Source organism: Chelon labrosus (assembly GCF_963514085.1).
Source record: "Chelon labrosus genome assembly, chromosome: 7".
In the NCBI taxonomy this organism is placed as follows: Eukaryota; Metazoa; Chordata; class Actinopteri; order Mugiliformes; family Mugilidae; genus Chelon; species Chelon labrosus.
Genome location: NC_140343.1, coordinates 25,384,016 through 25,403,797, shown reverse-complemented (window position 1 = coordinate 25,403,797; position 19,782 = coordinate 25,384,016). Strand labels below are relative to the sequence as shown.

Genomic DNA, 19,782 nt, shown 5'->3' with positions numbered 1-19,782 from the left:
AATTAGACAAGGCTCTGCCAGCACTAAACAAACCAATTTCCACACTCCTGAGTGAACAACCACATTGTACAGCTGGAAACCCAGGGCAGCAGCCTGCTATATAGAATCTCTCGGCAGAGGTTTTGTTTGTGCCCCTCCCAACAGACCACATATAATGAACGAGACAGCTGGGAAGGTTTCCTGCAACAGGCTGGCCATCTTTAGTAAAAAGGGAAAATTAGCTTGGCAATCTTTTAAATGCAAAAGCATGCCTAAAAAAATGAAAGGCATCGCAGGGGGATAACGCCAGCTGATGGGAGCCTAAGCGTGTGGTTTGCTGCACAGTTCCTGGTGCACAGTCTCGAGGAGAAAGAGTGAGCTACCTCAGGAAAATAATTGTGCTGATGCTCAGAGAAATTAGTAGTGTGTGAAAAGGGAGTGTAGTCCCTGTTATGCCAGACAGGCAGGGGAGAAATGTCTTCTCAATTTAATGCGGGAAGGACAGTATAAATAGTAAAAAGGGACTGTCAGCATATTGTATGATATCAGACTGACTTAAAATCAAGAGCTTAACAATAGAAGAAGAGAATCAGTACAAAGCTGCACAACCGAGCCGAAGCCTCAAGTTAACCTCAGACATTATTTCCTCACAGTAAACAAGAAGAACTCGGCTAATGTCAGAACTGCAGTGTTTCCAACAAGATTTCGTGAGATGGGATTCTACTATCTTAACAAAAGCCCCTAATTATGACACTAACCCAACTATTAAATACAATTTACAATTTATACAGTATATGAAATGTCTGTATATAAAATAAGAGCATGTGTTTTTGTTTTAGTCCGTCTTTAAATTACCATAATAATAATATTGGATTTAGCGACAAACACCAGCAGTCTGTGCTGTTAATGTAAAGGAACACTAAACAAAATGCTGTTGAGACGTGGGATTCCATGGGCAAATGTATGTAAGAATAAATAAAGTATCAGCAAATAAATCTAATTTACAGTTGACATTTAATCTAACTTTGCTAGCCAGCACTTATAAAGTTAAGCTAGTTCACGTTACGTCTGGAGTCATTTCCTTCAGTTTTGACCAACTCTCTTTAATTAATTCTAAATCTCCATGGTCCAAAAAAATCAAGAGCCCAAACATCGGGTTTTAAAAAGTGGTGATAACATTTTTATCAGTGAACAACACAAATAGCCTCACATGCTACGTGAGTTGTCTGTGTTGTTTTCTCGTCAGGTTAAATTCAGAACAGAGCAAGTGAGCCTCCGGTGTGTGTGTGTGTTTGGAGGGCATTGCTGCCAGATGTGAAATGAAGAAATATCGTACTGTTGCTTTAAAATGATCATATTTTGACCCAAACTCTTATGTACTAAAACAACTTGAAAAAAATCACACACTAGGCAGTGCACTTAAAATCAAAGCTAGTCTATGTGTATGAAACTGCAATAGCCTAAGGAGTAACCACATAGGCTCATTGTTAGTCAAATGGCAATCGTATATTTGCCTTTTATACCATATAGGCCCTGAATCTATCATATAAATACGGTTTTTGTATATCTGGCAACACTGGTGGAGGGTCTGGGAAAAACAACGCAAGCACAACGTTGTTTGAAACATGCTAAAATATTTCCGATTCGTTATGAGACCATGGCGGAGCAAATTACGACCCTGGTGGGCTGCCATAGTATTAACATTGTATGGGAAACACTGGAATTGTGAAGTAGAATAAGGATGCAGAAGTTTAGTCTAATGAAAAAAAATACAACATATCCAGGTTAAATATTAATGAGAAACATTAGCGAAAAACACTTGATTGGATGGGTGTCATTTCGTGCCGTGATTATGCACTCTTAAATATTCACTTTTAGTCATTTTCTACTGCAAGAGCTCAACAACAGCTGGAAATAAAGAAACTGAATGCCAGTTCTAGGTTCTTTCTGGGTTTACCAGCAGTTCTCCCAATAGTGACTGGGCAAAAGAACAAGTGCAACAAACACAACAGCAGTAGCAACCTCCAGGTATACTCATGTACCCTTCTGCATCAGACAGCAAGGATAAGCAATGTAGCTAACAGAACAAAAAGTACTCTGGTTTAGTCTGTTTCTCTTTCACAGTGTTACATGCAGTACTGTCCACCCAGGTGAGGTTATGGCTTAATTGAGGTTATAGGTAGGCATTGACACATGTGCTGCACTGGGAGGGCTGTGGTTACCTTTGCCTCCTGTCCCCTGGCCTCCAGGCTTATTGTAGAGGTAGATATCGCCATCAGGAAAGTCACTGCTCAAGTGAAAGTAGTGCTGCAGACAGAATAGGAAAGCAAATCAGTCCCTGGAAGCTGAAAGCACATTAGTCAGCACTTATTTCACATATCACAATAAGCGTTGTCAAAATGATTTTAGTCTCTGCCTCGATTGTGCAGAGCCGGGAGACTCCTATATCTAGGATTTATTAATTTTTAATCTAGATCCCTTTAAACAAAGCTGTTTGTAGTGCACTTGCATATGTCAAACTGTCATCTGTCAGTGCAGGGAGACATTTTTGGTTTGCAAGCAGCAGTGACTTATTTCATCAGTTTTTTTTAAGTTGTTGGGGGACCTAGAAAGGTCATGCCTACTGTTTACTTTGATGTTTAATTATGCACAATTTAATTATGCAACAGCTAAGAAAATGAGCAAGCAGAAATACTTTCCAAGACTGTGTGTGAGTTAGAGCTGCCACAAATCATCTTATGGTGAGTGAATGGAGAGCTGTTTAATTAAGCTGTTGAACTAATACTCCAGGACTGGATAGACTAGAAGCTTAGCATTGTAGAACAACATTTCTTTCTAAGTATGCTTTGGAGGTCCAGCTGTATTTTTGAACTGTGCAGGAGCCAGTGTAGCTGGTTCCCCAATTTTAGTCTTTATGCTAAGCTATGCTAAGTGACACATGGGACATGGTAAATGCTGAAACATCAGAGTGGAATCAATCATCTCATACAACTCCTTGCGTAAGGTGAGCAAAAGTTACACCATAAAGTAAAATAGTATTATCATTTCAGTTTAAACAATCATTGTAATAAGAAGATCCATGTAATATCTGTTGTGAATCATAATTATCTATGTATTTTAATAGGTGCTCCCTGAAAGAAGCATGGTCTTGCAACAGAAGACGACATTCAAGAGTACAGATCTGTGTCTTGAATATACACTGCCTGGCCAAAATAACAGTCGCCACCTGGTTTTTACTAAGCAAACAGGTACGAGCCTCCTATTGGATAATTACTGCATGGGTGATTATCTTTCAGCTCCCGTCGTCATGGAAAAGATGTTAGTCTGTTTGAGAAGGGTCAAATCATTGGCATGCATCAAGGAGAGAAAACATCGAAGGAGATTGAAGAAACTACTAAAACTGGGTTAAGATATCTCAAGATGACAATGCCAGGATTCATGGGGCTCAAATTGGTAAAGAGTGGTTCAGGGAGCATGAGACATCATTTTCACACATGCTGGCCACCACAGAGTCCAGACCTTAACCCTACTGAGAGTCTTTGGGATGTGCTGGAGAAGACTTTGTGCAGTGGTCAGACTCTCCCATCATCAATACAAGATCTTGATGAAAAATGAATGCAACACTGGATGGAAATAAATCTTGTGACATTGCAGAAGCTTAATGAAACAATGCCACAGCGATTGCGTGTTGTAATCAACGCTGAAGGCAGTTCAAAGAAATATTAGAGTGTGTGAATTTTTTTCATTTTTTTTTTTTTTGTCCAGGCAGTGTAGTTTGACAGCAAGGATGCCATCAGGCTCACGGTACCCACAGTAGTTACTGTGTCAACCAGCTCCTGGCACCACTATTACCTGAGAAGATAGCAGTGGTGCCAGGTGCCAGTTCACTCCTTATTTTCAAATAAAATAAGGAGTGAACTAATTATGTTAAACTTGGTACATAGTTTAGCATGTATTCCGTATAAAAATGAAAAACAAAACTTCTATTTTGTATGTTCAGCCATTATTGCTAGCAGTAATAATAGTCCAAATGACCTAGAGACCTGAGCAAACACAGCTGTCAACAAGCCTACACTTCAGTCAAACTAATTTTGAACAAAATATGAAGAGTACTGACAAAACTATGACCCAATCTGTCCATTGCATATTAAAACAGTAACTGCTCATGTTTTTCCCCCCATCAGACTTAATTGTGGCATGTCACCATGTACCCAGATCCTAACATTTCATCTGGTGAGTGTTATTGCAAATGAGAGAACTGCCTGAACTATAATGGACTTGTTTCACAGTAGACATTTTGACATGTCATAGCAGGAAAAAACACAGATAATGATGGCTTCTTCACAGGCACCAGCGTATATTCAAAATCACTTTTTACATCTAAAAAGAATTTGCAAATATTAGCAGGATTTGCAACGCTTTCGTGTGTTTTATGTAGCATTCCATTCTTTTTTTGTAACATTAGGATTGCTTGATACTTACCTTATCAAATGATTTGACTCCACGCTTGCCACTTCTAATCTGGTGTCTAACAGCACAAGTCTATAAAATGTGGGTACATCTCTCAAGCAAAGTATGCAGAAATGCAGACTTACGGAAAGTGTGTATAAATGTCTGCAGCAGAGTGCTCATGCACTTGATAACATTACCTCTTACTGTGAAAATTAATGGAACTGAGCCATTCATCTGTGCTTTCCCTGCTCTGACAAACATGTTAAGAATATTAAATGTCACAAGCACTTCTCATGTCTCAAGTTCAGTCCGCCTGTACCGTACCTTGAAGTGGTGTGCTGTGTTGCTGTCTGTGTACTTGGGTACGTGCAGGAAGATGAGGAGGTTCTGCCTGAGGTAGTGAGCCACCGCGGACAGCCAGGGAAGACAGTACTGGGGGAGTCTGTAGGTCATCACCTCAGTGGCTGGGGATCCTGACGGCTGGATGAACTGACCAGACGACATTTGGTGAAGACTTTTATCCAAAAGAGCACATCATTTGCTCGCTGCACTACAGACGACAAAGAAAGCAGCTTACCTCCACATCAGCGGGTGTCAGCTTGCAGTTCCTGACAAGCATGACGGTGATGATGTCCAAGGTGGTCTCGTCCAGGCGCTTACGCAGCACCTTGACCAGCTCGTCTGTGATCTCAGGACCTGAGTGAAAGAACAGAACTGTATCAACCTCATGCTGCAAATATGCACATTTTCTAGCTAGTACAAAGCAAACGGTGATATTCAGTATGCTACAAACTTAATTTATAGTGACTAGACACATGTAACCAGGATGTGAGATGTTTTGAACCCAAGTATAAAAACCTGACTACATGATAACAGGTGGTGTCTACTGTATACAATAAGGTTAAAAAAAAATCTAAATTAAATTTAAATTTAAATACAGTCAGAAACTGGAAGACAGCAGCTATGGTGTTTTCTTGTGCAACTCTCGGGACAAAGGTGAGTCCCTATTCGTCCCACTCACTAACTTTTCTACCAAGTTCTTAGGTCTATTGATGTATAATTAATAAATACATATTAAAACTTTCAGTCAGACAAGTAATAAAATTTCCCCATGTGGGATGAATACAGTATAACAAAAAGAGAAATTTATTCACTTTTTAGAAGATTAATATACATTTATAAAATATTTAGGAAAAATAAATGCGGTGTCTCAAACATATATTTTAGGTGAGCAAAATCCGTCTATAAGAGAGTATCAAGTGGATATTCAGTTAATTTGTTTGTTTTTTTAAAGGACATGCACGAACTCCTGCTTTAAATATAAAAACTTTCCGTGTTTTACGAGGTTGTGAGCTTTGGGGTAAAATAAATGTGTAATTTATTAATTACTATGCTAAGTATACTTAGAATTCAGGATGATTAAGATACCTTCAAAACACTACGAGTGGAAGGAGCAGAGGAGGACTTTAATGAGAAAGCCAGAAGTAATGGCACGCAGATAGAAAGAGATTCACAGCACAACAGCCCCATCAACACGTCCACAGGAGGAACAGCAGCTCTTTGTATTAAAGGCCCACCAAATCACAACAACATACAAGCAAATAGCTAAAAATAGCCTTTAAGGAACACTCTGACAATCCATCATATAACAACTAAGACTGTGCACTTTAAATAAATGGTATGGGGCTTTAATTAGTGATAAAATGTGTTTACCTGTTTAGTTACAGAGTTCAGTGGCTGACAATATAGGCACATTATGCAGCTGCTGAAGGAGAGTTAATGTTCTTAGCAATACATTACAAAAAAATGTAAACTATTGCATCTCAGCTTTTAGTAAATTAAATTGTAGGAAAAAAAAAGAAATTTGGGTTTGCCTGTACCTCCCTAAGAGTAACAGCGTGACTTACGTATGACACACCTCATCTAATTTTAAACTCACAGCCCCACTTTATTCTTCAGTGGACACAACGGCTGTGTGGATAAGTAGGTGACGAACGGCTGTACTATCAGCGGACTTGAGCCATGTTCAGACAGGAGAGGTGCAGTGGAGGATGTTACTAAATCTGTCTCCAGCTCTGGCTGTTTTCCACCTTCTCATCACCATGCTATCACAGACTCGTACCACCGAGGAGCACCCGGCACTGCTACACTCCTTCGTTTGTGTTGACTGCCATCCAAAAACCTCAGCTCTGAATTACCACAAGGAACGCGATTAGACAAAGGGATTCAGTGTGTGATTTAAAGCCACCATGCATAATTTGCCTCATCTTCTATAACACCTCTAGCATCTCTCTGAGTCTGTACTACTCTTTGTATTAAAAAAAAAAAAAAAAAAAAAACTTGTGATGGATTGCATGGCCATCATGGACCTCTTAGCATGCCTGGTAAATGAGACGTAGTAAGAGGAAGTGACAAAAAATGAGGAGAGAAAGAGTTGATGTGACATGGAAGAAAACAGAATCAGCCAGTGGCAGATGAAACAACCCAGACAGTGCTAATGTCACCATCACCTGACATCTGTTCATTTAAACCACTCTAGCTTACCATGTTAGCAAGTTACTCTCAAGTTGTACTAATCAGCAGCTTTTACATGGTCCACATGACTGAGGTTGATGGGAATAATGAGTCATCATTTCATACATCATAAACATGCTTCATATACATACTTTCTGTATATACATATACACTAATCAGCCACAACATTATGGCCACCTTATTATGGCCTAATATTGTGTAGGTTTGGGATCTAGTGAATTTGGAGGCCAGGTCAACACCTTGTGCTGTTCTTCATGTTTTTTGAGTTGCTCCTAAACCGTTATTGTGTGTGCCTGTGTCAGGCTGCATTCTGCTGGGGAGAGTCAAGGAGTGTCATTGCTGTGGGGTGGGGGTGTCTGGTCTGGTCTAGGAGGGTGGTACATGTCTAAGTAACATGATCGAAAGATTCAAAAGTTTCCAAGCAGAACATTGTATTGTCACAAGATGGCCAATGTTATTTAATTCTCTTGTTAGTGGTCATAAAGTTGTGGTTGCCTGGTGTATATATTATATACAGTATGTATATTTTTGTATATCTTATTTGCCTAATTGACTATATGTTGACTAACTGAAATGCTGACTGGACATTAAATTGAATGAAAAGTCTGCAAATTTAATCTTGTATGGAACATGAATGACAGTATTAAAATACACACTATATTATTATATATCAAATATTTTGCATTTCCAGGAAAATCTGAGCAAAACAATGATACCACACTCAGTATCCAGAATGGTTGGGAGCCACTTGTAATGCACTACAATGTGAATTTAATCGGATTACGTTTAATCTGTATAAAATCCTAGAACCTATGTTGCAATCTATTCAAGCACATTTTTACCTGAGGTACCTGAGGTCCTCAGCAATGTTAGTCTCACCCTTCCTATCCAAATTTGTAATTTTGTAATTTTGCGCAATTTGACCAGTCACATCAACTTTTTTAGGTCGCCCAAAAGTGTTGATAAATCAGCTACAGTTTGTACTACAGAACCAAGTATGAATGTGAACTAGAAATAAAACCCTAACTCATATTACTCCTGGCTTCCAGGTAGATTTTAAGATCCCGATCCTGGTCTATACAGTTATTTATGGGGTCCACTACGGCTCATAGTTTAAACAAAGACCTGGGGTGAAGTTGCATTCAGAAAGAAACACCCTGTATGCCTGCCAGCAAAAACTACAGTTTTGACTTTAACCTTGTAGTGGAATTTTCTGCATTTTTTTGTCCGATTTTATTATTCTTACTTTTCTTTTATCATTAATCAGTTGTGCTTATTAAAAAATAAATAAATATATCATTCTCAACCCTTATTATAAATGCCGCCGTTACCTGCATTTCCCACTCCATGCACCAGCAACAGGATATGTTTGTCCACTTGTCCAACTGGCCGAGAGGAGCCCTCCAGAGAAGACCTGGAGCCCTGAGGAAACAAGACACCACAAATGTGATCAGCGCAAGATTTGGCACCAGCATTGTAGTCAGCCTTCAATTAGGATGTGTCCGTATAGTTTTATCTGTGTGTGTTTTATCTGTATCCTCCTTTAACAGAAAAGACAAAAAATGTGATTACACATTTTCCATAATACACTGTAAATGAGCTCTGCCTTAATGATACTCACAAATGAACAGTTAGCTGGAGATACAGGGACCATGCTCCACTCGGACGCCCCCTCTTAAGTGTGAATGAGACCAGTTAGGTTTGACAGAAGGTGACTTGTCAACCTCTGTACTCTGTAAGTGTTGGAGTGTGCAGGACTATTGCAGCATGTACATTTGGAGGGTTTCTTTTGAGCTTATTGCAAGAGACAATGAAAAGGGGGGAATTTGGAGGAATTTGAATTGATTTTATTGTTAGAGCTGTTGGATCACAAACCCTCTGTTGTTTTGTTAGTGTTGGGCTTGTTGAGTTGAACAGTGTGTTATTAAAAAGGTTTGTGATACATTTTCTGTACTGTATCAGTTACTGTATCAGTGTTCAGTCTTTCAGTTTTTTGGCACATACACCGATCAGGCATAACATTATGACCACTGACAGGTGAAGTGAATAACATTGACCATCTTGTGATAACACAGTGTTCTGCTGGGAAACTTTTGGACCTGGCATTAGTCTGGACGTTACTTAAAACATGTAGCACCCCCCCCCCCCCCCCCCCATAGCAATGACGCGGCTTGACGGCAGCAGCAGCAGCAGCCATCCCCAAGGTGTTGACCTGGCCTCCAAATTCACTAGATCCAGTATCTGTGGGAGGCACTGGAACAAGTCTGATCCACAGAGGACCCTCCCCTCAACCCATAGCACCCAAAGGCCCCCACTAATAACATTCTGTTGCCAGACACCACTGGACACCCTCAGAAGGCCCACGTCCATTCTCTGATGAATCACAACTGTTTTGGAGGCACAAGGGAGACCTACATAATATTAGGAAGGTGGCCGTAATGTCCGATCGGTGTACATCTCTGTTATGCGCAGTGAATTATTCAAGCTTGTGTTCTGTGCATTATTTATTAATCTTATTTGCCAAGTCTCTTTAGGTCAGACAGAGCCAGACAGAGTCTTCAGGCCTTCAGCCCAGCTACAACAACCAGAGGAAGCTGTTTGCAAATATCAACCAAATGTACACATGCCAATGTCCACTATGGGAGTGTTGGTTTCAATCTATATGGGTATATACTCCATTTGCTCACTTACCGTGAGGTCCTCAGAAAGCAAAGGCTCTTGACTCCTGGCGAGCCCAATGGATCGAGTCAAGTGAAGGTTCCCATCCACATCAGAGTATTTCCCAGTTAGCGACGTTTCACAGAGTCTGTCAGGTGAACACAAACAGTAGGTTTAGACGCGAATGTGACCAACCTGTGCTTAGGATACTTTGGAATCAATTCCATCTTCTGCTATCAACCACTGTCATGTCAACCAATTTGCAATCAAATCTTAACAACATAATACACAACAACTACACTACTAAAAGAAGTGAGAAGGAACTTCTGAGGCTCAAAAAGGTGCAGCAAGGTTTAACATTTATTTTATTTTTTTGTTACATCTTTAGAGCTGTGTGTAGTTTTGACTGACGTCCTGTCTGTGTGAACTGAGACTCGGAGGACACGGATATGCTTCCTCCAATTTCTTAGTGAGCTGCACCATCTGGCCATCGGAACATCCCAAAATGATGTTTACACGGCATGTTGTGTTTGACAGCAATTCAGTTTCCAGCAACATTGATTTCCCTTCCACCATACTGCTGCCTTACAAACCATCTGTGGGTGGATTCTTCTTTTTTAACAGACTGATAGAAGAGGTCTCCCCGGAAACACAGTGCAAACCCAAGAGGTTTTGTAAGATATTGTTTATTAGAGTGTCTGGGGGTGGCTATGAAAAAATGTGAACTGAAATCCAGAGTATAAATTAAGTTGAATAATTAGGAGGAACTCTAACCTGAGGTAGAAGACTGATTTAGTCGTACGTTCCTGGTAGACAAACATGTTCTTCCTGTTGACCACGCAGAAGGAGTTCAGCACAGAGCGCAGGGCCTGGATCGCTACGAGAGGGAAGACGAAAGCCACTGACAAGTTTAGTATGCTGGTAGACTAAATCTAATGAATCTAATGAATGTGATCATCACTGTATTAGAGACAAATGTCCACATCACTCTTTGCAACTGAGAGTACATTTACAATTCCATACTAAGCTGCTCAGTGCAGCCACACTCCCACCTGCTGCTCATTATTCCTACTCCTCATCTGAGCGTGGCAGATGGCACTGGAATTATTGTGACTAGTACAATTCTTTTGCACATGATAAGTTTATTGGTTAGTGTATTCATTCATTTGCATCATTGCAATTTCATTTTATTTTAAATATTCAATAATTTTATTTTTCTTGTATAGAGATTTGTCTATTGGTATTAATTAGTTATAGATTTGTATAGTATGTGCCAGTAAAGTACTGCTGCAACATTGGCATTTCCCAGTATGGGATAAATAAATAAGTGAGGGAAGGAAAAAAGGAATCAAAGAGAGAAAGAGGGAAGGTAAGAGGGAAGGTAAGAGGGAAGGAAGGAAGGAAGGAAGGAAGGAAACTGGGAAGGAAGGGAGGAAGGAATGAAGGCTGGAAGAAAGGCAATAGGGAAGGAAGGAAAGAGGGAAGGAAGGATAGAGGGACTGAAGAAAGGAAAGTGTGAAAGGGGGAAGTAAGGAAGGAAGGAATGAAGGAAGGAAGGGAGGAACGTAGTCCACCTGAGAGGCCACTGAACTTAAATTTGTTTGTTTTATTCATTTTTGCAGACTTAATTTTACAGGAGGCATACATTTCTAATAAAATCCTAGACAGGATATTTAAGTGGAATTCATTTGGAAGGAAAACAGAAACAGACAGTGTTCACTTGATAAACTTCTACTAACTAACATGCAAGTTATATCATGGCAGGCCAATAATCTAATAGCCAAGAAGCTAACAAGTAGAAATGGGTTCATTAAATGCAGTTCAACAAACATTAATTATAACTATCTGATGGCATCTTTTAAGACCTACCAACAAACGTGTTGTTACCTTCCTATTGAACTTTTAAAACAAAAACGTTGGGACCTGCCACTCACCTCTGGATACTCCCATGTTGGGTCCTATCTTGAGGCGTGGGTGTATGTGGATGATTGTGCTCCATACCACTTCACAGGCAAAATGTCCCGGGATGAACTGCATCATGGCCGCCAGATAGTCTCTGGCCGGGTAGCTCTCCTCTGTGTTGTAATCTGTTTCATCAGAATATACAAGGGTGAGGGTACGTAAATATTTTCAGACGCAATGGCTAAGAGCAGACATGCAAATGATCCATTCACAAAAAATCCTAAAATGTCCTCCTACATTCACCAGTTTTTATTTACATGCACAGACAAATCCAAAACCTGGACAAATAACACCAAACTTCTCTGCCTTTTCCTGACTTACCGTCAGAAGTGTTGAGCCTCTGCTTGTAGAGAGACTCGTTCTTCCAGATGTCTTCCTCGCTCTCAGCCACCAGCAGAGTGTTACACACATGGCTGTCATGCAGGTCCTGCAGCAGCATACGCTACACATACACAGAGAGGACACTGAGAAACAAGCAGGACCCCAGAACCTCAAATACTCTTACATGGGAGATGTAATAGTTCATCAGAAATAGACCTGCAGTCTATGTAAAGGAAAGAATGTAAGAAGATAATCTGAAATCTGAACCAAGAACCTGAAACTAAATAAAGCAAATGAATACAACTCTGGGCTGGTGTTCACATTCAGCACGCAGTGTGATGCTATCATGTTATGCGTGTCACATTTTCCACATCTCTTTAAAAGACTCTGTGACACAGGTTGTTGGGAGCAACAGAACCAACCTGATTGACTATTCTGCAGATTTCACCAATCTTCCTGACCACCATTTGATGCAGCTGTAAATATTCAGGCAGCTCCTGGTCTTCCTCCTTCTTCTCCAGCTCCTCAACGCTGACCTCTTTTCCCTCTGTGAAGCACCTGTAAAAATATGACAGATCCTCGGAAATGTATCTTCAGCCATGGTTTTAATAGAGCTTTTGGCTTACAATATAAGAGAATAAGCAACAAAATTATTTTGCTCTAAATCCTGAAAGAGCATGCACGAACTAGTACTCAATTAAGCAGTCAAATATGAATATGAATCTGAAATGCTTGAAGCCAAATGTCAAATTCATCGCTAAGTAACACTGCTGTTTAGGTTGGTCTGACCTGGAATGGGAGTAGACCTTCACTCTGTCCTGGTGGATCTTGACAATCAGCCAGAAGTCTGGCATCAGTGGTGATCGACACTCCTGTTCATCCATAGTGGGGCTCTCACACTCAGAATCACTGCTGCCGCCGTCATAACCTTCAAACGCACACAGACAAAACAGCAGTATAATATCATCATCTCCAGTGTCTGTGGGTCAGGCTTGTTCCAGTGCTTCCCACAGATTATCGATCAGTTTGGGATCTAGTGAATTTGGAGGCCAGGTCAACACCTTGTGCTGTTCATGTTTTTTTAGTTGTTCCTAAACTGTTTTTGTGTGTGTGTCTGTGTCAGGCTGCATCCTGCTGGGGATGGCTGCTGCCATCAAGGAGTGTCATTGCTATGGGGTGGGGGTGTCTGGTCTGGTCTAGGTGGGTGCTACATGTCTAAGTAACATCCACATGAATGCCAGGTCCAGACGTTTCCCAGCAGAACATTGAATTGTCACAAGGTGGTCAAGTTAGTCACATCTCCTGTCAGTGGTTTTAATGTTGTGACTGACTGATGTATTATTGTAACGCAGATTAGTGCAAATGAGTTTAATATCAAACAATCTGAGCTTTTGGACGATTGTACCCGTCACTTTACCCAAGCCCTCATGTATGTCTGAACTTTCAGTTCAGGACTGCATATACTGCATTAAGTAATTTTATTATTATAGTGTACATTTGTGTCCAAACTATTGGCCACATCCTTAGTGTAATTGGCTCCAACTGATACCTAGAAAGTAAACTCCCTTTAAAAAATGACTCTGAAGGCACACATACAGCTCCTGTACTTCTGTTCGGACTGTAAGGATCAAGAAATAGAGACACACTGAGGCTTTCAGAAAGATGAAAGGCAAGAGATAAGGGAAATCATGTGAATTATAAGCAAAAATTACAATAACCTAATATATTTTTTATGTTTGGTAATTTAACACTGTTCCATTCTACAAAACTAAAACAGATTAATGGTGTGAACTCTCCATAAGATGGAGCTGTTTATCAGAGTGACATTTTTTAAAGTCAGTAAAATGTATTATAATGTATTTGGATTCAAAGGAACCATCTGAAATGTTTAGAGGTGTTTTTTCGCATTTGCAATAAATAAAATAAATAGAACAGAAATGTTGCTCAGCCATCATTAAGCTTTTCGCAGCACTTACCCTGCATGTCAGAGTCCATACTTCCCTGACTGGAGACGACACTCTGGACCCGACTTGGCCTGAGTTTACCGCAGCCTGAGGAAAGACAATTTCCTTTAAGTTTTTTCGTAAAGACAATGTCCTCCTGACAGTAAAATGGAGCGGGATTAGTTTTGCCATAACTAGTTAATTTGCAATTTACATCTACGTCGATTTAAAATCATAAAATGTAGTGAAGGTCTGCAGTCAAATATGGACAAATATGAATCACAGTGAAGCAGACATTTGATCTTCCAGATATAAAATGTGGCTCGTTCTTTATTTTATCCAGTTAAACATGTATGTTTAAATAAATGTTGTAATGTTGTAATAATTAGAATCTAATCAGTTCATCCTTAATGGAAAGTTGCCAGATTTAAAGAAAGTTTCTCAAGGCCTGAGGAATTGCATTCAATATAATGGATCGTAAGGAGATATGAACAGACAAAATGAAAAAAATACTGCCTCCTGCCACCGTCTGCCAAACGTCCATTACTCTTTCTCAGACATCATAATACTATTGACAAATCATTGCACATATGGGTTTAATGAAAATACACTCACTGTGAGAGGCCGACTGTATGGATTCAGCCAGGCTGACGCTGGATGGTGTTTTGGGCGGTGAGCTGGGCTCTCTACTGCATTCTGTTACAAGCTGGGGGGTACTGGGCTGACCTCTGTCCCCCAACATGCTAACAGAGTCATCTGCTTCAGGCTTCAAGACTCTGATTGGCTCACTAGCGTCTGCATTTGTGTCACTGGGAGAATCAGCAGCGACGAAGACGGACTTCTTGTCCTCACCCTGCAGATGAACAGTAAAGAAGCTGGGTAATGTTCATATGAACATGTTTTATCTGCTGTAACCCAGGATTTCCTCATCAAGAAAAAAAGTAAACTTTAAAAAAATAGCTCTGGTATGTTCTCCCTGCTGATCCAAACAGTTTAATAGAGCACTATTTTGTTAAATGATTTAACATTTGATTCCTAAAACAGTTGGTTAACTCTACTCTGGGTTATTACTGAATAAAACAAACAGACATCAAGTGTTTTTTTTTTTTTTTTCTTGATTATTCGACCACATCATTGTGACAAGAGCTGACCTCGCTGTCTGCCCGAGCCTCCGCTTCACTCTCCAGCATCACAACCTCTGCCTCAGCTCCAGAGCTGCACGGGTTGCTGTGTTGTACGGGCTCTGCGGTGCTCTCAGACAGCCTCTTAGCAGCGTTGATCCTCTGAGGGTGCAGTCTGCTCAGGGACAAGTAGTAGAAGCTGTTCTGTTCTCCATTCAGCACGTAGCCACAGAACGACATGCGGCGAAACTCCTGCAGAGTGAGACCAAGAGTTTCCCATCATACAACACATTCATACATCTAGGAGTCTGTGGTAAGATAGAACATGTATGCTCATTACAGACCAGTCCTGCACTAAGATTACTGCTGATGACATACTCACCACTCTGCACACTGGTTCTCTAACAGAAATGTCAGTTTGATTACAATTCTTTCCATTTCACTAGTTTTCTTTCCATCCCACAGACGTTTAACAGTAAAGCCCTTCCAAAAGAAGTACTAAGCTCGTGCCCAACCATTCAATCGAAGATGAAAACCCTCTAACCCCAATCAAATTTGGACAGTGTGAATTCATATCCAAACCGTGAAACATATTGTTATACAGTGATTAGGCATAACATTATGACCGCCTTCCTCATATTGTATAGGTCTCCATTATGCCTCCAAAACAGTTCATCAGAGAATGGACATGGGTTTTCTGAAGGTGTCCAGTGATGTCAGAATGTTGTTAGTGCGTTTTTGTGTGTGTGCCAGGCTGCCAGGCTGCATCCTGCTGGAGCTGGCTGCTGTCATCGCTATCGGGCGGGGGTGCCTTGTCTGGTCTAGGTGGGTGGTACATGTCTAAATAACATCCACACTAATGCCAGGTATGCGTAAGTGACATCTTCCTATGATCAGAAAAGCAACAGAAAGAGGAAGAAAGAAAAACTTCTTGCCTCTTTGAACTTTTCCAGAGACTGCTCAGGCCCGAAGACAAACTGAAGCGGGACGTCCTCACAGTGACAGTGGGGTCGACCGCAGGAGCGTGAAACGTGCTCTGCTACTTTGTGCAGCGTGGCCGAGCTGATGACCCGAGAGTGACGCAGAGCAGAAACTATCTCATCCTCCAGCAGCCAGCGGATCTGAATCACAGGCAAAAAAGTTGAAAAGTTTTTCAGTGCAGAATAAAAATACACTTACTAAACATATATCTGCTATGGATTACATAGAATATCCAGCTCAAATCGATAGGTGAAGCTACCCACCCAGATGCTATACTTACTATTTAATTGCCCACATTAATAAAAAATAATTCTCACCTCGTCCATTGCGGCCTGAATTGCAAATTTCTGGGGAAGTGGGAGTTTGCATAAGGAATCAGCAGAGACCCTGGAGGAAGACAAGACAGAAATCACATACAGAAGAACTCATCCGATATTGTCGCATACAACTAATTATTACGTGTTGAACAAACTCACCCATCGGCACCTGTTCCCCTGTCCAACACTGCCATCAGCTCCTCATCAGAGCGATAGGAGGAGGGCTGTCCTGGTGAACGATTCAGGGACACACTGCTCTCTGAGGTGTACCTGAACACAAAGACAAATCCAATAATCCTCGTTATTACGGTAATTTGAAGACGGACTGACACAAAAGGCATGATCTTATTTTATGTACCATATACTGTTAGTTAGTTATAGATTTTAATAGTTGGGATAGCATCATAATTACTAACCCCTCCACAGTAGTCCCAGTGTATATACTATTTTTGGGCAGGAGCAAGGCTTTCTAGTCACATTCTGACGCACCTGTTATGATGGAAATCAGCCATGAGTTCAATCTCCAGGGGTAGCGTCAGGACAAAAATATCTAGCGTGACTGAGAGCTCATTCAGATCTACAGACTGAAGGTCCTGAGCGTTCTCCAGGCAGGAAATAATCTCACCTGGAAAAAGAGAAAGAAAGAAAGAAACAAAAAATGAATTGTCTTCATGGTCTCCTTTTCAAAAAATAAAACTAATTGTTTATAAAGGGAAGATTAAACTTAAATAGAATGAGGACTGTCACGTTTTATTCAAAATGTGAAACATCATTTTAATAAGGGGACAAATGAAAGTCCTCTATAAATGGGAGGGACACAGAGATCTTAACCTGATGTCTTATATCTACACCTGTGCCAACACAGTGTGTTCCAGTTCTGTGGGAGTAAGAAACAAAGAGAGCTGCACTCACCGAGGCAGGTAGGTAGTGTTTGTATGGGCATGGAGCCATGGCAGCTTTTCATGTTGACAGAACAAGTGACATGAACAAACAGAGGTGGCATGTCCATCTGCGGCCCCTCGGGCTCCAGCAGGGAGTCCCCCTCCAGGATGCTGAAGGAATCCTGGTCCTGGTTGACAGTGTTGGAGTCTGACAGGGACTGCTCCTCACCCTCTACATGGGAGACGGGGCCTGAATGCTCCTCATACTCCACCACCAGGTCTGTGTCGCTCTCCGTCAGGATGCAGCAGCCGGACATATTTTCTACACATAAAAAAAAAAAAAAAACAACAATTGGTTATTATTGGGTCATGTCAAATTTTATGGGCCATCAAGCTGAAGAATCATCATATGAACTATTGTAAAATCAGCCTTTTGTTCTGTACATGTGTGTCTACATGAAAGACACATTTCATGTAGATACGATATATATATATATATCCATGAACAAATTTTATCACCATCCCAACTGAATGTGTGAAGGTGCTGTTTCGAGATGGTTGTCTCCAGCTGCAGTGAAGATATTTAGAAGCCTGTTCAAAGCTAAACTTTTCTGAATGATCCTCACCATCCTCAGTTGCAGGCTCAGCCTCTGACACCAGCTCTTCACTGGGTCTCCTTTCTGTCTCGTCATCCTCTGAGTCCTCCTGAGGGGAAAATCCACAGTGCAAAGGTTCATCATCATTGGTTATAGAAGTTCAAATTCCTCTGTCGTGTTTAGATAAAACAGCATTATTTCCTTTCCCTCCGTAAGATGTCTAATATTTTATGATAACCATGGTGTGATAGCCAAATAAAAAACATTATCTCACCTCTTTCTTGGATGACGGTGGACAGTAGAAGAAGTAGTGTGGATTGGAAGGCACACTTTTGAAATACTGAGACAGGATCTCCATGAATTTATTCTGTGAAGTGATTATTTAGATAGTTGAATGACAGTTTGAAAGCAGAGGAGTAACCGTATTATTTGTCAAATGTCAGACAGTACCTGTATTATTTTGTGCAGATCTGGATACACTTCACACTTGGGCTGCATCTGTATCAGGGTCAGAAGTAATTCTGGGATCTTGTCCGTCTTGGACTTGTCCAAGACCAGTGGAGACGTAGGAGCAGAGGACTTCCCTCTAGATTCAGTTTCACTGGCGTCCTCCACGTCAATACTACTGCCAGAAATATCCCAAAAGCAATCACAGGGCAAGTCAGCAAGGAAGTGGCTGCAGACCTCAAGTCGCTGTCTACTGAGCTCAAAGCATTGACCATGATATTCATTTATGAATGGAAAGAAATAAGCCATCAGGCTGACACAGCAGTCAAAATTCTGGGGTGAAACACACACTCAACACACCAGCTTGTAAAGCTGTAATGGAGAAGAAAGTATTGGCTAATTATGCATCAATTAAAATTACATTTATTTTTCTAAGATCAAGCAGCAACAACATGTGGCCGTTTTGCTGTTATAGTTGGAATTATTGGGAATTTGTTTAGTTTTGCAGGAATGTCGAAGTAATAATCAAAGTATATAGTATGTAAATACACCGATCAGCCACAACATTATGACCACTGACAGGAGAAGTAAATAACATTGACCATCTTGTGACAATGCAATGTTCTGCTGGGAAACTTTTGGACCAGGCATTCATGTGGATGTTACTTAGACATGTACCACCCACCTATACCACACCAGGCACCCCTACCCTATAGCAATGAGAGTCCTTGATGGCAGCAGCCATCCCCAGAAGGATGCAGCCTGACACAGGCACACACACAAAAACAGTTCAGGAACAACTCAAAAAACATGACACGGCCTCCAAATTCACTAGATCCCAAACTGATCAAGTATCTGAGGGATGATCCACAGAGGCCCCTCCCCTCAACCCACAGGACCCAAAGGCCTCTGATGAGTCACAACTGTTTTGGAGGCACAAGGGAGACCTACACAATATTAGGAAGGTGGTCATAATGTTTTGCCTGATCGGTGTAAGTTACATATCACTTAACACCACAGTGTTGTGGTGGACAATTACAATCATTGACTTTTACTTATATATTATGAAAATGTAAGTGAAATACTGATAATAAACTGCATAAAGTCTGACCCAAATGATTTAACTGGATCGCAACAGAGGAGTTCCAGACCAACTTTCCACCACAAGAAAATGCATATGATTTGCTGAAATGTAGCCTATACTCAATCAGACATATCCTGTTACACTTCATGTAATAAACTATTAAGTTTTAACTGCTATTTATGCTTAATATAAACTGTGCGTTCTTGCGAGGTTCGGCTTTCACCTGCATGACGAGGCCCCAGCAGCTCTGTCGTCTGAATGCTCCTCTTCAACCTCTCCGATGATAAAGGTGGCAGGGATCCCGGAAGGTTTTGAATTCCCTCCCCACGCTGAGGCTTTACCGTGCTCCCTGATATGTCCACAGAGGGTCTGCATGAAGGAGGTGATGTCGATCTCCTGAAGGGATTCTTCACAGTAGTCCATGGCCATCAGGACATCCTGGGAGCTGATGTTGTAGGACTGTTGCAGGCTGCGGTACACACCTGAGGGACAGAGAACAAACAAA

General features: G+C 41.0%; 1 protein-coding gene across 5 annotated transcripts in view; it reads right to left on the bottom strand.

The window, feature by feature from the left end:
* szt2 (SZT2 subunit of KICSTOR complex) overlaps positions 1-19,782 on the bottom strand; it is a gene marked incomplete at its 3' end in the record, with an annotated part of 80,603 nt that overhangs the window by 42,577 nt on the left and 18,244 nt on the right. For all 5 annotated transcript variants that reach the window (XM_084548702.1, XM_084548698.1, XM_084548700.1 and 2 more), the window contains 22 exons: positions 19,501-19,759; positions 18,197-18,368; positions 18,021-18,113; positions 17,777-17,855; positions 17,182-17,472; positions 16,759-16,894; positions 16,429-16,539; positions 16,270-16,339; positions 15,907-16,092; positions 15,002-15,223; positions 14,466-14,703; positions 13,884-13,958; positions 12,697-12,835; positions 12,330-12,465; positions 11,908-12,028; positions 11,559-11,711; positions 10,399-10,501; positions 9,658-9,772; positions 8,298-8,388; positions 5,009-5,127; positions 4,756-4,920; positions 2,202-2,286 (listed from right to left, as the gene is read on the bottom strand). In XM_084548702.1, the coding sequence (XP_084404828.1) occupies positions 2,202-2,286; positions 4,756-4,920; positions 5,009-5,127; positions 8,298-8,388; positions 9,658-9,772; positions 10,399-10,501; positions 11,559-11,711; positions 11,908-12,028; positions 12,330-12,465; positions 12,697-12,835; positions 13,884-13,958; positions 14,466-14,703; positions 15,002-15,223; positions 15,907-16,092; positions 16,270-16,339; positions 16,429-16,539; positions 16,759-16,894; positions 17,182-17,472; positions 17,777-17,855; positions 18,021-18,113; positions 18,197-18,368; positions 19,501-19,759 (3,159 nt within the window). The remainder of the gene's footprint in view (positions 1-2,201; positions 2,287-4,755; positions 4,921-5,008; positions 5,128-8,297; positions 8,389-9,657; positions 9,773-10,398; positions 10,502-11,558; positions 11,712-11,907; positions 12,029-12,329; positions 12,466-12,696; positions 12,836-13,883; positions 13,959-14,465; positions 14,704-15,001; positions 15,224-15,906; positions 16,093-16,269; positions 16,340-16,428; positions 16,540-16,758; positions 16,895-17,181; positions 17,473-17,776; positions 17,856-18,020; positions 18,114-18,196; positions 18,369-19,500; positions 19,760-19,782) is intronic.